Source organism: Osmia bicornis, chromosome 9 (assembly GCF_907164935.1).
Source record: "Osmia bicornis bicornis chromosome 9, iOsmBic2.1, whole genome shotgun sequence".
In the NCBI taxonomy this organism is placed as follows: domain Eukaryota; kingdom Metazoa; phylum Arthropoda; class Insecta; order Hymenoptera; family Megachilidae; genus Osmia; species Osmia bicornis.
In genome coordinates, this window is record NC_060224.1 from 6,708,815 (window position 1) to 6,723,015 (window position 14,201).

At 42.7% G+C, this 14,201-nt stretch overlaps 1 protein-coding gene across 3 annotated transcripts in view; it reads right to left on the bottom strand.

Annotated features, from left to right (window-relative positions):
• The window catches only part of LOC114874456, a 44,863-nt gene that overhangs the window by 20,254 nt on the left and 10,408 nt on the right, over positions 1–14,201 (bottom strand). Inside the window, exons 2-3 of one of the 3 annotated variants that reach the window (XM_029183743.2) lie at positions 6,976–7,099; positions 5,980–6,842 (exon numbers count right to left, since the gene is read on the bottom strand). In XM_029183743.2, coding sequence (XP_029039576.2) covers positions 6,835–6,842; positions 6,976–7,099 — 132 coding nt within the window. In that variant the 3' untranslated portion in view covers positions 5,980–6,834. Of the gene's footprint in view, positions 1–5,979; positions 6,843–6,950; positions 7,100–14,201 lie in introns of those variants that run through there. The other 2 variants (XM_029183741.2, XM_029183742.2) reach the window with 2 other exon arrangements.

Sequence of the window (14,201 nt, forward strand, 5' to 3'; positions counted from 1 at the left end):
TAGTTGATATCTTTTTTGAAATCATCTCACTCGAAATCATTAGACACAAGCTACTTACATCAGCTGCTTTCTAACTCACTATTTAACACGTTGACTGCCAGGTAAACGCTATTGAAAATTTCATTAGATAATATTTTCATTTATTATTTTCCCGAATATTTTATTTCCAATACCTAATAAAAATATTTCTAATTAGATAGGTAACCAAATTCCTAATAATATAATAATAATAATAATAATCAGACATGGGTGACATAGCATTCAACGTGTTAATCATATGCCTATACTTTACAGCCGATATTTGCTCAAACGATTATACTATTTTGTTATCGATCTGTTCACCTTTATCAGCATATATCATTAATTAGTTCTTGTACTTACTATTTTATATTGCATTATCATATTTTGTATTGTATCATTATATTATTATATTTCTTTTTCTTTCACTTTATATTTTACATTGTACTAGCTAATCTACAATAGCTACCATAACCATGAGCTATTGAACAATCGACTACATTATATATCCATTTATAAAAAGAGCTATGCCCGTACGTACCAATAAATAAATAAATAAATAAGACTAATATCTGGGGAACTGTTAGAAGGTTCGATATTTCATTGTTAAACAGATATTTATAACGCATGGGACACCGGTTAAAATATCACTTAGGTCGACGAGGCAACGTGTCGGAAGAAAAATATACTGTGCGTGTAACTTCGGCCAGCTGTAAAATCGTTACGTTAGCGTGGATGATAACGCGGTGTTCCGCTTGAAATTTATTACACGCGTTTCAAACTAATATATCCTCTGTCCCGTTCTCTCTTCTCACGGTTCCCTTTTTGCCTTCTCGAATCGCGACACCGACCGACCATTCTCCATTTTTAACTTTCCTTGTTACAACCCCCCGCGGACCGAGGAGACAAGTTGAAATTCATGTAGGTGAAAAAGGAATTAACCAGCTAGATCTTCGATCCGATTGAAAGACAACCCTTATTACGCGACATATTTCACGACACATTAACATATCACAGCGACGCGTGTACCTACGTCAAAGAGGGCAAAAAGTATGTTTGCTCGTCAGCTTTATCAAACGTTAAGCTCGTTCCTCTTTGTGTGTCAACTTAATGCCACTTCAACCTCGGGGAAACCCCTCAGCTATACCACTCGACTCTCCCTTTCTTTCCTCTACATCCGTACACCCTCTTACCCCGTGTTGTCTCCAACCTCGATCCTCCTTTTCTACTTCTTTGCTCCTCCATCGAATCTCTCCAGTCTCTTCTGCAGGAGACTTACAACGTTTCGTCTTGTTCCTCGTTAACGTTTCGCGATGTCCCTCGGAATCTAATAATTAAAATCTTAGAATATTTTAACGAGGAACAGAAGCTGAGAAACAGCACCGAGTTGGCGATTAGTTTACGCGTAAAATTTATTTGGTATTTCGATCGAAAACGCGACGAATCGTAAATCCAACGTGCAATATTTCCGCGAAAGTTCTCAAACATCTGGCGATAGAGCAAAGCGGGTCAACAAACTTCTACGGGGAGCTAAGCCAGAGTTTAATGCCAGGCCGGTTCGCGAACGCGTGTCGTTCCATCGATAAAGGATAATGATATGCCCGGGTCTGTTCGCAGGGAGATACAACACACACCAGGGCGCGCACACATTCTCGGTGTATCTTTTATGAGCAATAGCTCGATACCCGAGGCTCGTTCGTCGAGCAAAGCTCGATCGCGTTGAACGTCGACCGCGTTTCCTTTTCCTCGCTCACCGTCTCGGCTACGCTTTTAAAATTGATACGTATTTACGCGTTTTACGAGGCCGCCTTATACGGGATTGAATCGAAGCGTGCTAATGCCCCGATAAGTCGCGGGGAAACGCGATGTTTGTGGGTCACGCGTGGAAACGGGAACGAAGATTGATCGCGCGATGAAAGAAGAGGAGCTTTAAAGCATGCGTCAAGAGAGAAACTTGGACAATAACGATTTTAGAAAAATCAAATACAGTTTTCGGATAACGCGAGAATTATAGGAGTTTTCGGGGGTGTATATACTGGTCGAAAGGCAGTTTGAAAGTTGGAAATTGGATTTCGAGTTAATTAAAGTTGAATGAAGAAAGAAGGATTCGAATACTTTGCTTCGACTGCAAGGAATCTGGCATGATAAATGGTCGGTTCAATTGTTTCTTCTTATCGCCGGGAAGATTCACAGTTTTGCCCTTTTGTTTCTCAGGCTACTCTCTTCGAATCCACCTTCATTTTTCACTTAGATGTTCGATACCTTGAAAGAATATACTACGGTTTCCCAACTGGTGTGCCATAACAATTTCATCGAAATTTATTCTTTGCCAGTATTTTTCCTTCCTCGACGCGATCGGATGCGAACGTATTTAATAGAGATACCAAAGCAAAAAAGGGAATACGATTTTTCCTCGCGCGGATTCGTGCGGAATCGGGAACTAAATAAACGCGAGTGAAAAAATCGCGAGAAAGTGAACCGTAAAGCCGAATATTGGAGGGAAACAGACACGCGAGACGTTGTTCCTCCGGCGTTCGTGCGTGTGTACGCACGCAATTAACGCGGATAGGAGATGAAAATTAAATACAAATATTGACGGAACGTCGGAGTTGTGTAACTCGACAACAACCAGCCTGTATACGTACGTTCCTGCCGAACAAACTTGCCTCTTCGGATTCGCGACGATCCGATCAGACACCAGAGATGAATTTTTCTCGTTTGTCCGGGACAAGATTTACGCTCGACGATCGCGTTTTCCCTCAAAGAAACCCCCCGTCGTTGGATAAACCGCAAAAAGCATCGATACCGGTGAAACGTCCGACACAATTGGCACAGAAAGAAGCCATTCCTTTTCGATGTTTACCGTGGAAACGGCCGAGTGAAACTAGTTATTTAGTTATCTGTCAGTTAAAGAGCGTTTTTTTTTTTCATCGGAAGTAGGGAACGAAAGTATCTCGATAAAAATGAAGGCTGGTAGGTGTGAAAGGTCGAACAACACTCGTGTCGTCGCTTTGACACTACTGGTTCAGTTCGAATCACGCTGGATCGATTATTATTTCTCGTCCTCTCGAAACGAACGCGTGCGATTGACACTCGGCAAAAGGAAAAAAACGAGCCATGATGTTTCGTTACTTCTGTTCAATTGTAAAGGTTGGTTCTAGGTAATTGTTCGATGCGAGTTTGAAAAGTGCACTGCACGCGGAAATTCGAGAATGGAAAATAGAAGTTTCGACGGAGAAAAGAAGGCCGAGGATCGATGCAACAATGTACAAAAGCGTTTCCCTTGCATGAAGTTCTTTGAAAGTAGAGTAGAACGTAAATAATCAGACGTAGGATCGGAGGAACGAATTTCAAGTAGTATTACTCGATCATTGGTCAGACATTGTACGTTACGTATGATTCGATTCCTCTGAAAATCACAGTTATGCTCTCTTATTAATTTGAAGAATAAAATACCATTTCTGGATAGAAAAACGAAACATTTAACGACGTAGCTAAGAGTTCTTCGATGGTACAGCTGGAGGGATTCAATTTCTTTTTTTATTTTTAACCACGTACTGGCGAGAAAGGGCCGTCTTGCCGCGAGATAAATGGATTCGACGACGTGAAAAATTTACGGAACGAAAGGTGAGGGGGTAGAAAACAACAGAGAAGTAGAACATGTTTAAGCAACGCAAATATTTGCTTTCGCTACTTCGGTAATCTCGAAAGCACGAACGATCGATCGATACCCTCGAATCAGCTTCGAAACGCGTCGCGTCGCGTCCCGTTGCGATTGTTTCGTCACGGGCGTCGCGGTGATATTCCGCGAAGAAATTTGCACCTCAATTGCACACGCTCTTTTATTCATTCATCGAGCACGGTTGTCGCGAGTTCGATACCTTCGCTCGCTTTCCATTCGCACGCTTCCGACAGGGAAATTCAATTGCTTCCCGATTATCGCGTACGGTGCATAAAAGTCAGCTCTTTAATTTCTCTAGCTTCGAATAATTTATAAAATCGAGAGGTTCTCCGAATTTTTCCTGCCTTCATTTTTCAATCCACCGTTAGTATTATCCGAACGGCCGTGACAATGCGAAAAATAAAAACTTGGATCTCTTTCTTTCATCCCGCGCCCATTAAATCGTAACGTATTACGCGAGTAGCTTCGCTCGGAACAAATGCACCGTGAGATCGAATAAAGACAAAGGGGAATGTCGTAAAAATGGTGTAACGGCTAAAGTCGCGGGTAGACAACAGCAGGGAGGAAGTAAGATGGCGGTAAGGAAGTCGAAAGACAGCGACCAGGGGACAAGCATGAAGAAGATATTCGATTATAAAAGTTTCATGGCGCGACGAGGAGACGGAACATCGGAGACAGAGAGTTGGCCGGATGAAACGCGACGTCCTCTTTAAACTCTGATACCTTGGTTAGATGTTTTCCGAGTAGCGGGTTGCTTGCTTTCGGTACGCCGATGGCGGAACTCTCGCAGACCCGGTGGGGTGTTTTAATTAACCTCTGCGCAAATATTTATTTGTTTACCGAGGTTAGAAGCCGGGTACGTGGGTTAACACGGTGAGCTACAAAAGTTACACGGAAAACGGATGTCATCGGTGTAGCAGGATGCGGGAGGGAGGGGATGAAAAAAAAACAGGGATAGACGGGAAAGATTAGGAGAAGGTTAATCGCGATGGCGAGCAATTTTCCAGGACGACAGTTTAATTAATCGACGTTTTAGCAACGCGTGCCGGCCTCGAGCTTTCGTCGCGAGTTTATGAATCGTTCGTCAGCCGGGTTAGGTTAGGGCGTCGGCTGTCTGTGTACAACTATCGGGAAATCGCTCGTTAACTTGGCCCCTTTGACGGTAAACCGATTAGTCGGCAAAATACGGAGTATTTAACTTGGCCGACCGATTCGAACAATTAGACTGGAAACGCAACAACGTTTACACGGGCCAATTGAATGATAGCGCGTATGCTCGCCGGTGAAAGCGTATAAACGACGATGGATTCGCCACCCTTTCGCTTAGCCAGCTTAATTGTCCGAAAATTAAATTGCCATCGAAATTGTGGCGAAAACGGAGAAGTGCGGCGCGTTCGTTTTTCAATTACATCGCGAACGCAAAGCTATCGAAACGTTTGATATTTTAAACCCGGGCAAGTTTCAAACGGTTCAAGTATCAAAAAATTGTATCGATTCGCAGCATCCTGTAATTACAACCGGATAATACGTGTTTTGAAATTGAAACCTGCAACGCAAGGAACGGTCGAAAGCCAAAACGCGACGTACGCAAAAAGGTACAACAGAAAAAGCTTAATTAGCGTGAGAAAAACGTGCGGGAAATGGAAATTAATTATTGCAATATCGTTGCGGTTTACTTGCCACGATTCGCGTTGTTCCTCGACGATTATCGGAGGGTAAAAATATTTCCTGCCCTCCTGTAGGTCGTTGTAAGTTGGTTAAGGACCAGTCACAGGATGCAACGTCGCATTAACCGAGCGTTAAAAGTTAACGGCATCCTCGACGGGCATGGAGATGAAATAAGACCGCGAGCAGGAACTCGTACTGTTCGCGCTACGATCGATCCTCGTAAAATGTGGAAATGTCGCGCGTACGCGTCGCTTGCAGACGGGAGAATGTGATTCACGACTCGACGGAAGTCCGCAGTTCGTGAAATCAGTGAATACTTTTCACGATGAACTACTGTTAACGCGATCGGAAGTCCGTCTTCCCATCCCTTCGATTCCTGACCGTTCGAAAAGTCTCGTTCCAATTTTTTCCTTCGATTAACCCGCCACAGGAACGATCTCTTTTTCCTACCACCATGAACAGAGAAAAAGGGGAACATCGTCACGAGCTTTGTGCTCTTTGAATTTCAATCTTCTATTTGTTCCTTTCTGAAATATCTTTTTTAACTTCTCATTCACGAGAGAGATTTTATTCAAAAGCGTTATAATGCAGGTGCGAAGAGGTACAAAAAAATAGGCACCGCGGGATATAATTATGATAAGCACGCAAACAGAGGGAAAAAGTGAAAGAATCGAGCAAGTAGATATGGTCGGCGTACGGTCAGACGCGTATCACTCGAAACGCGTTTAACGCTATATTTCCCCGGTTCTTTTGACCGTGTGCGTTAGGTGGAACGATTTGTTTCAAAGCGAAACCAATTACTCGGAATACTCGCAATTTACGAAAATTTCTACCTAGAAACCGTGCCGTACCATAGGTTTCGAATTTTCCAAGATCTTCCTTCCCGCAAGCGAGGCTCAAGCTATTTGTCAATCTAAATACTCCCGTGACAGGATTATTATACATGAATGCAGGATAAAACGGCGCAAGCTTGAAACTATTCCAGCCGGTGCATTCGGGTTGATCTTGCAGAGGATTCTCATCCACGCAATATGGCCGTTTAGGATAATCCAATATTATCCGACGCGATGCAACGTGACAGGACGCAGCTGCAGAAAAATCGTGGCTACAGGGTTCGCTATAGGCTTTTAAAAAAACAACAGCTTTTTCTATTTTTTTTTTTTAGCGATCATTAAACGATCAGTAAAGATGTAGTAAAAATGAAATCATTTACGACGGACGAAAAGTTGGACACTCGAACTCGCGCGATGGGTTGTGTAGCGTACAAATTCGTTAATTGAGTAGCTGACAGTGCACGTCGGTATTTCCTAGCCTGTACACGACACACGCAGTCTCCTATCTTTTTCGGTCAGTGTATTTTTATGGAAATCAACGACGGGGCGAACGCGTCGACGCGCGAAACAGATTTTATTTACGCTCGCTCTAAGCGAACAGCTCGCGATAGATTCAGCCTGGAATTTTCACGTTCAATTCTCTGTGGAGAGTCAAAGAGAGAAAGACACAGTGAGAGCCCGGTGATATCGTAGTTTCGCGGTTACAATTGTGAACGAGGCAACCGGCCACGACTGGCCGTTATCCACACCTGTCGAGAGCATCACTTAACATACTTCGTCGGTCGTTCTTCTGCACCAGTGCATCCTCTACGTGGCTCGTCCACCCTTTGTTCCGTTTACTTTTCATTCTGTCCCTCCCCTTCTGTATCTGGGTCACGTACGCCTTGAAAACTTCAAGCTTTGAAAAAAGAAAGAAAAACCATCATATTTTCGATCGCTATTCCACCTACCCGATTTGTACGTACTACAGTTTCAGGCAGATCTTTTAATTGCTTCGAATGTTTGCGCGTTAAAATATTCGGTGATATTCGAATAAAATACTCCATAAATTCGCTGATCTCACGGTGGAGATCGTAATTGTATCACTCTTTACGAGGGTTCGTTTTTTGAAAAATAAGCAACGGATTATGCACGCGTGTTCGCAGGCTGATAAGTGCGCATCGGGGAAAATGGAAAACGAAACATCGCGTAGCTGATTTCCAATAAAATATTCGGGTTACGTTCGAAGCATATCGCGAACCCGGCCCCCCGAATTACCCATGTTTTTTAGTCTGTGAAAACGTGTTCCGTGGATTTCACCGGGTATATCGTGACGTTGGAGTGGCTCATAAATTTGGCCGACACGAGGACGAGTGGACGCGTTACGCGTGACACTGATTTCTGTTTCAATTAACATTTCATTCAGCTGCTCGAATCAGATACCGCTTGAGTCGAGAACTCGGCGTCCCTTCGGTTAACACGATTTAATATTTCATCCTGAACAACAGCGAGTGTTTACAAAACGCTCATCTTTCGTCGCGGGAGATTTTATTCAGAAATCTAACTAAAGCGAAGTTAGATAGGGACTTAGATATTTTCCGTTTCGTCGTTTCGCTCACCATACACCATTCGTTACGTTAACTCCGATTTTCTCTCGGCAAATCGTTTCACGAGCATCGATTCCCTCAAAGCGAAACTGTTTCGCGGTATCTTATCTACCGTTCGACGATAAAACCATAGGAATCGGTGGGTGTTGCAACGTATGCATTCAGCGGTATTGCGGGACGCCATAAATTCGCTGGAACGCCGCACTCGGCTCGATAGAAGCCGCAAGAACGCGTGTAACTAATACTAATTTCCGATTTAATTAAGATTTTGCTTTGTAATTAATTAATGTCGTTGCGCTGGATGGTATCCCACAAAGGCATCCGATTCGTCAAAGCGAACGCTCTCGAAAACTTAACGCCTATTAGTCGTCAACACGGTGGCCGTTTATCGCGCGAATCCGACTAGTCGAAGACGTACGCGAAGACACGGCAATTAACGCGCCATTAATTAGAGGCTACCACGTCCCATGCAAATTCCCTCTACCTGTGTATTGTATGTAATTAATGCGGCTTCTCCACGAAGTAGTCGCGATGATTAATGCCTGGTTAGTCGAACGACCGTTCCCTCCGAACTGTTACCGAACAGAGTTTCTTTGTGTAATCTGCGAATTCGAGAACCTGGATGGGTGACGGAAATCGTGGTGGACCCTTTAGTTTGAACGACGTCGAACGGTGCTGACTTGCTTCAAGAACGAGACTGACCTTTGTCCTCGAAAAGATAAAAGTGGAAGTCTGATCTTAAACTACACTACTGGAATTAATTCTGGGCACTTTCAAATTATTTAATATACAATCATTTATATTTTATATTCTAATCGTTGTTTTCTAATTTTAGGGCGTCGCTTATATAAAAAAATCAGTTAAAAGATCATTTACAGCCATACTTTTAATATACAATAAAAATTACAATTTCAACACATCAAAGGAGGTAGAAAAAAATTAATATTTCGTTGTTGCCAGGCGCGAAAACAAAAATAACTAACACAGTTTACAAACCAAATCATGCGAAAATATTAAGTATAAACATTATAGATTACAATAAAATTATTATGGTACCAATTTAACATAGCAGAATATACATTTTCTGCACAAATATGAAATAAAGAATATTTTTATTCAAAGTGTCCAGAATTAATACCACCAATGTTTGGAAAATTTTCTGTCACCAATTTCTCGTTCAATAAATGTTTAATTAATAATTAACTCATCGTAGAATCTCTTGAAAAATTCAGTCTCGTTTCTGTTAACGTTCCAAACTTTCTCGAGCACCTTATCGAGTGTCCGCAGGTCTTGGCCGGTCACTTCATCCGAGATTTTTCGCCTTCAATTTCGAGTTACATTCGAGGCAATCGCCAGAGACTCGGTCAGAGCTCTTCTTCGCCCACTCGAAGTGACTATCACGTTGTCAGAAATAACGAAGCGTAGATATAACTTACTCGAAGAAATTAACTCGCTGCTTGTTAATTCGTTCGCGGATGCGTTGCGCTCCCGGAGGGTGCGGAAGGAGGCCGAATCGAGTTTCCTGAGAGTTGCATGCCGACAATTCGCGATGTTCTTGACGTTCTTCGAGAACCACTCCACGTCTACGCGTTCCTACTCGACCGGCCAACTTCTGATCCCTTTAGAAACTGCACCCATAGGTGAAAGCTGCGCACTATTGACCGGTGCTTTCGAAATTTAAGAGCCGCCGCGATCGCGGGCCTTCACGGATCCTATTTTCCATCGCGAGACTCGTTCTTCACCGCCATTGTTCCGGAAGAGTAGCCTCTTCGAGATGAACGGGCGTTGAGACAATAGGTTCGATGTTTAAGGCAATGACAACGCATCGTTTGAATTGTGAAAAGCTAAGATTTCTTCGGCTCCCTTTGTTAAGGGCTCTCGAAACCAGCCTTCAAAAATGTCTCTCCTTACGACGCGATACTTCTGAGTAAAATAGGATTATCCTCGCTTAACTTCTAGACTAAATTAAATAACCAAGGTGCGTGGATCGGCTATTAAAAGTCTAATTTCATCACCAGGGGCCTGAGTAAATTTTGACCGTGTCGTAAAACGAGCCATTCTGCGTGCGTTAACACCAGGAAATTACCTGACGAAAGGGCAGAGGCAAGTTTAATAATCTTCGTAGAAAGAAACCGTAACAATGGTGGGTTAATCGACGAATTACTTGCCGCTTGGTTCGGCTTTAAAGCGTGATGTTCTGATCGAGGAGGAGTTTCAGACTCCCTCGAAGCATCTCTTCTTCGCATTAGCTGTTTCAGTTAATTGTGTGCACGCTGCTGGAAAAAGCTCTTCATTAACGCGTTATGCACCCTGCTTATATTCCAATATTCCAGTTTCGTACGATAAGCTTCAAAATTATGTCGCTAATTAGCACCTTGACTGTCACGCTGGTCGCCAGTCGATTCTAATTTATTCTAATTTACATCGAAATTGTTCTCGGTTAATTCCTTCGGCTCAAAATGAACAAACGAAAAAGGATCGAGTTTTCAGAATGACGAAAGAATTTATGGGGGGTTGATTAGGTTTCGGTAGCCTCACCGCGTTATTAGCCGGTCGAGTGATATTGCTATGCAGTATACACTTAACTCGCGCGGATGTCGGAAAGTTATGGAATGGCTGGGCCTGTAATTTACCTACTAAGTGTTTGCGTACCGCTCAGTATGTAAAGTTAACTAATTAAACACTTAGCCGAAGTTTCGAACAAATTAAACGAATGCCAGGAGTCTCCCTCTCGTCGACCCTGTCCTGCTCTCTGTCTAGCCTTCTCCAGGCCGCGTCATTAAACATTCCTCGAAGTTTTTATTACCCTCTTCCCTTCTTCACTTTTTTTTCTCCCCGCTGTTCCTCGAGATCCCTCGCGAGATATTATCGCTAGGAGAATAGGTCGGTTAGCGTGGAATACGACGGACAGAAACGATCTCGAAACGGGAAAAGGTTCAGAAATCGGCGAACATTTAAACTAGGGCACAATTTTATATTTCTGCGAATTTGGGACAATTTTTTTTCAATATCAAAGAATGATAGTACTCACCCTTATCTTTGTAGAAAATAAGCATTGGCTTATAGTTTTGTACATAATTTATTGAAATGAAATAGTATAAACGCAACAATGCCCTCTCGACTTGTTACCCTCTCGATGGTTCGCAAAACTCTGGGCCACTAGCCCACCCTCACTTGCACGCAGCACCCCGCTTCATCCCTCCCGACACCTACTATCGGACTCTTCGGCGCCGACATCTATACCTTAGCCTAAACAGTCACTCGCATTCACTCAGCTCTAACCACCATGCACTCCTCCCACTCATGCGATCACCCAGTTCACGCACGTATAGCACATCTTTTTTTTCAAAATATCAAAGAATGAAAGTATTGATCCTTAACTTTTTTCTTCGCGTCGCATCAGGGAATTGTTTTCCAGTTTTAGAATTCGGAAAATTACCGTAAGAATGGAGCCCGAACGAGGGTTTAATTGTTCAATATCGTCCGTTAAATTGGCCTCGTAAGTTGGCCGATACTTGGAACAGGCGTGTCTAAGCAAATAGCGTACGTGAGTTCGATACACGAGAGTATAAATTTTCCGCTAAATTTCGTGCTACGCCGCGTCTATAACGATCGATAAACCGGTTATTATAATGCTTGAAATTTTCCCGCTGATCCAGAGCGTGGGTGTAACGTTATTATCGACGTGTTACGGCCAGTTCGCGCTTAATAGCGAAACGCCCGGGCTGTTCAACGTCGACGAGCGAACGGTTGAAGGCATCGTCGATCGGGAAAACTAGTTTCGCAACCTGGTCGCGGGTTTCGGTGTCGTGACCAAGCCATTCAACAACGTTTACGCTCGTTTCAAACGTTTCAAACCTGCGCCGGGGCTTCTAGATCCTTTTACACGCTTTACGTGCTTTCCACCGAACGTAGCCTACGATTTCGATAACTTTCCGTACCGTTAACTGAACGGTAACAAAATTTTATGTCGGTTGTTGCGTTGCAGAAAGCAGCTTGCTCTTTGAATTTCAGTATTACCTTAGAAACAGCGAACGCATATAAAAGCGATCGAAGAATTAAGCTTTTCAATTGTTCTAAATCCGTCACGTTCTACTGAAAAATTACAAATATTTTAACCCTTAACGGTCGTAAGTCACCTCTGACGTGACAAGAAGTATCGTATCGAAACTATTTACTGAAAATAACTACAATCTAGTAAGAATCATGTATACAAAGCTAGCGTATTTTAAGTAGTAGAGGACGACGTATGGTCAGACGCGTTTAAAATCTACACCGAATGCTTTAGAAATTCTACTTCACTAATTCTATTTCCCATTTCGCGTCAAAAAGGAAACACTATACCGTGCTGCATAAAAGTTAGCCTTTATTCGGTGCAGAGAAAAACGTCGGTCCATTCGTTTCAAGCAGCCATTCAACTAAGCATTGTTCGGCCAACAAATTGACACATAAGGAATTCCAATCACCCCGTAAACCGAGCTAGTACCGTTCGCTTCTATAAAATTCCAAATCGCTGATTCACGCTGCATCCGATCCGATCGTTTCGATCGTGACCACGCTCGCCTCGACAAACTAGCATTTGCCAGCTTTACGAGCGGTCCGCGCGAAGAATGGATCAATAGGTGACGGGGATCGGCAACGGAAGTAACTAAAAATCATCAGGAAGCTCTCTGTTCCCTGTATTTTCAACGGCGTTTCAAAAAGTGTCCCGTTTCGTTTCCTGATTCTATTCGATTCAATCGAATTCGAGAAATTTTTAAATAAAATACTTATCGATGCGTTAATTCGAACGTGAAATTAGTCTTTCGTGACAAACGGTCTTGGTAGATGTTGTAAAGAGGCGTCAGGCTCGATCGCGACTGCGGTTGGCCAAGATTAAAACTTTCACGAGGTTCCTCATCGTCCGTTGAAATTCCCTGTCCGCGGTCGTTAAAACTTCCCCTAAGAAAGCTAAGACGTCTTAACGCATATAAATGGATCTGGTCCTTCCCAAGGGGATTTCTTAATTCTTCAGGGACCCCGTTAACACCGGTCTTACCGCGTCTCTCGAACGTCTTAATAATTACTCGCTTCTTATGTGTCTACCGTAGGCAGCAGCCATTTCAGTTTTAAGAAACCAGCCGGAGAATATTCGTTCGGCAGACTGAATAGAAGATTCTAACGAAAGGTTTCTTCTTCAGACGAAAAATAACGGGCAATATTGTAGCGGAAACGATCGGAACACGGTAATTCGATCGTTTCCGAGACAATAATTAAGATCCATTTTTAAAGCTTCAATTTGGTCGAGTGGATGGCGCTACTCGTGATATTCTTGGCTGTTATTAAATTATTTCTCAGCCCGTGGATCTCGAGAGACGTTACCCTTCGGGAAATATCGAGGACCAACGTTGCCGTCAATCGAAGTTTTAAGTTGTTCGAGAACTATTGATAATTCCCGGTGTCGTGTCGTTTAGCTCTGCTTCCTCGCTCGCTTCAGACACGTCGCGGCAGTAAATGTTGGTAATTTGTCTTGACAAAATATAACGCGTTTATCCATTGAATACGATGTTGATTAATGTTCATTTAATACCTCGTATCAAAAAAAAAAAAGAAAAGACGTTAAACGACACACGTAGATAAAACGAGTTTCGTTTGCGATTCAATTTCAACCGTGGACCGTTCTCTGATTTTCCTAATGAGTTTAGATACCGTCTGCTCGCGGATTAATCTCGCTTCATTTCGAGAGAATCTCGACGCTCTTTAAACAAACGGCGACGAGTTTTCGCTCGAGGCCTAAATCGCGCTAATTAACGGGCTTGTACGGTGAAAACGTTGAAAAGCAACGTCGTGTTTCAACGTCGAAATCGAATTTCGACCACGAAGAAAGAGACGCGTTTCGTTGAATATATCAGCTACTCTTTGGCCGCTGAAGAGAAGAAAAGAAAAGACATTCACCGACATTAAGAGTAAGAGGGATTAAAAACGGATTAAAACGGAGGACAATATTTCGTCTTCCCGTTTCTTGCTACGCGACTGAAAAGATATTAAAACCAAACCTGTACTCGACCTGTAAAAATTTATTTAACGTTTCTCGTTATTAATTAGGTACCGTGAAAGCAATGCGATTTAAGGATCTCCAGATTCTTAAGGTAGGATCCGAAGAAATCATTGACATTTATATACAGGGTGTCTTAAAATGATTATATTTACTTTAGAAAAATAAAGTAAAACGAACCAGGAGAAGTAAACTTTTTTTCGCTATCTGTTTCGTTGCCAAAATATAATGGATTAAAAATACGAATGTTAACTTTCGGGGTGCCCTGAGCGGTCCGGAAATCGAGCTTCCAATTTTTAATCGCTTATATTTCCAAAACGAAGCCGTAAATCGAAAAACGATACCGAACTTTTTGATCAGTTTCTCCACGAAAAATCTAC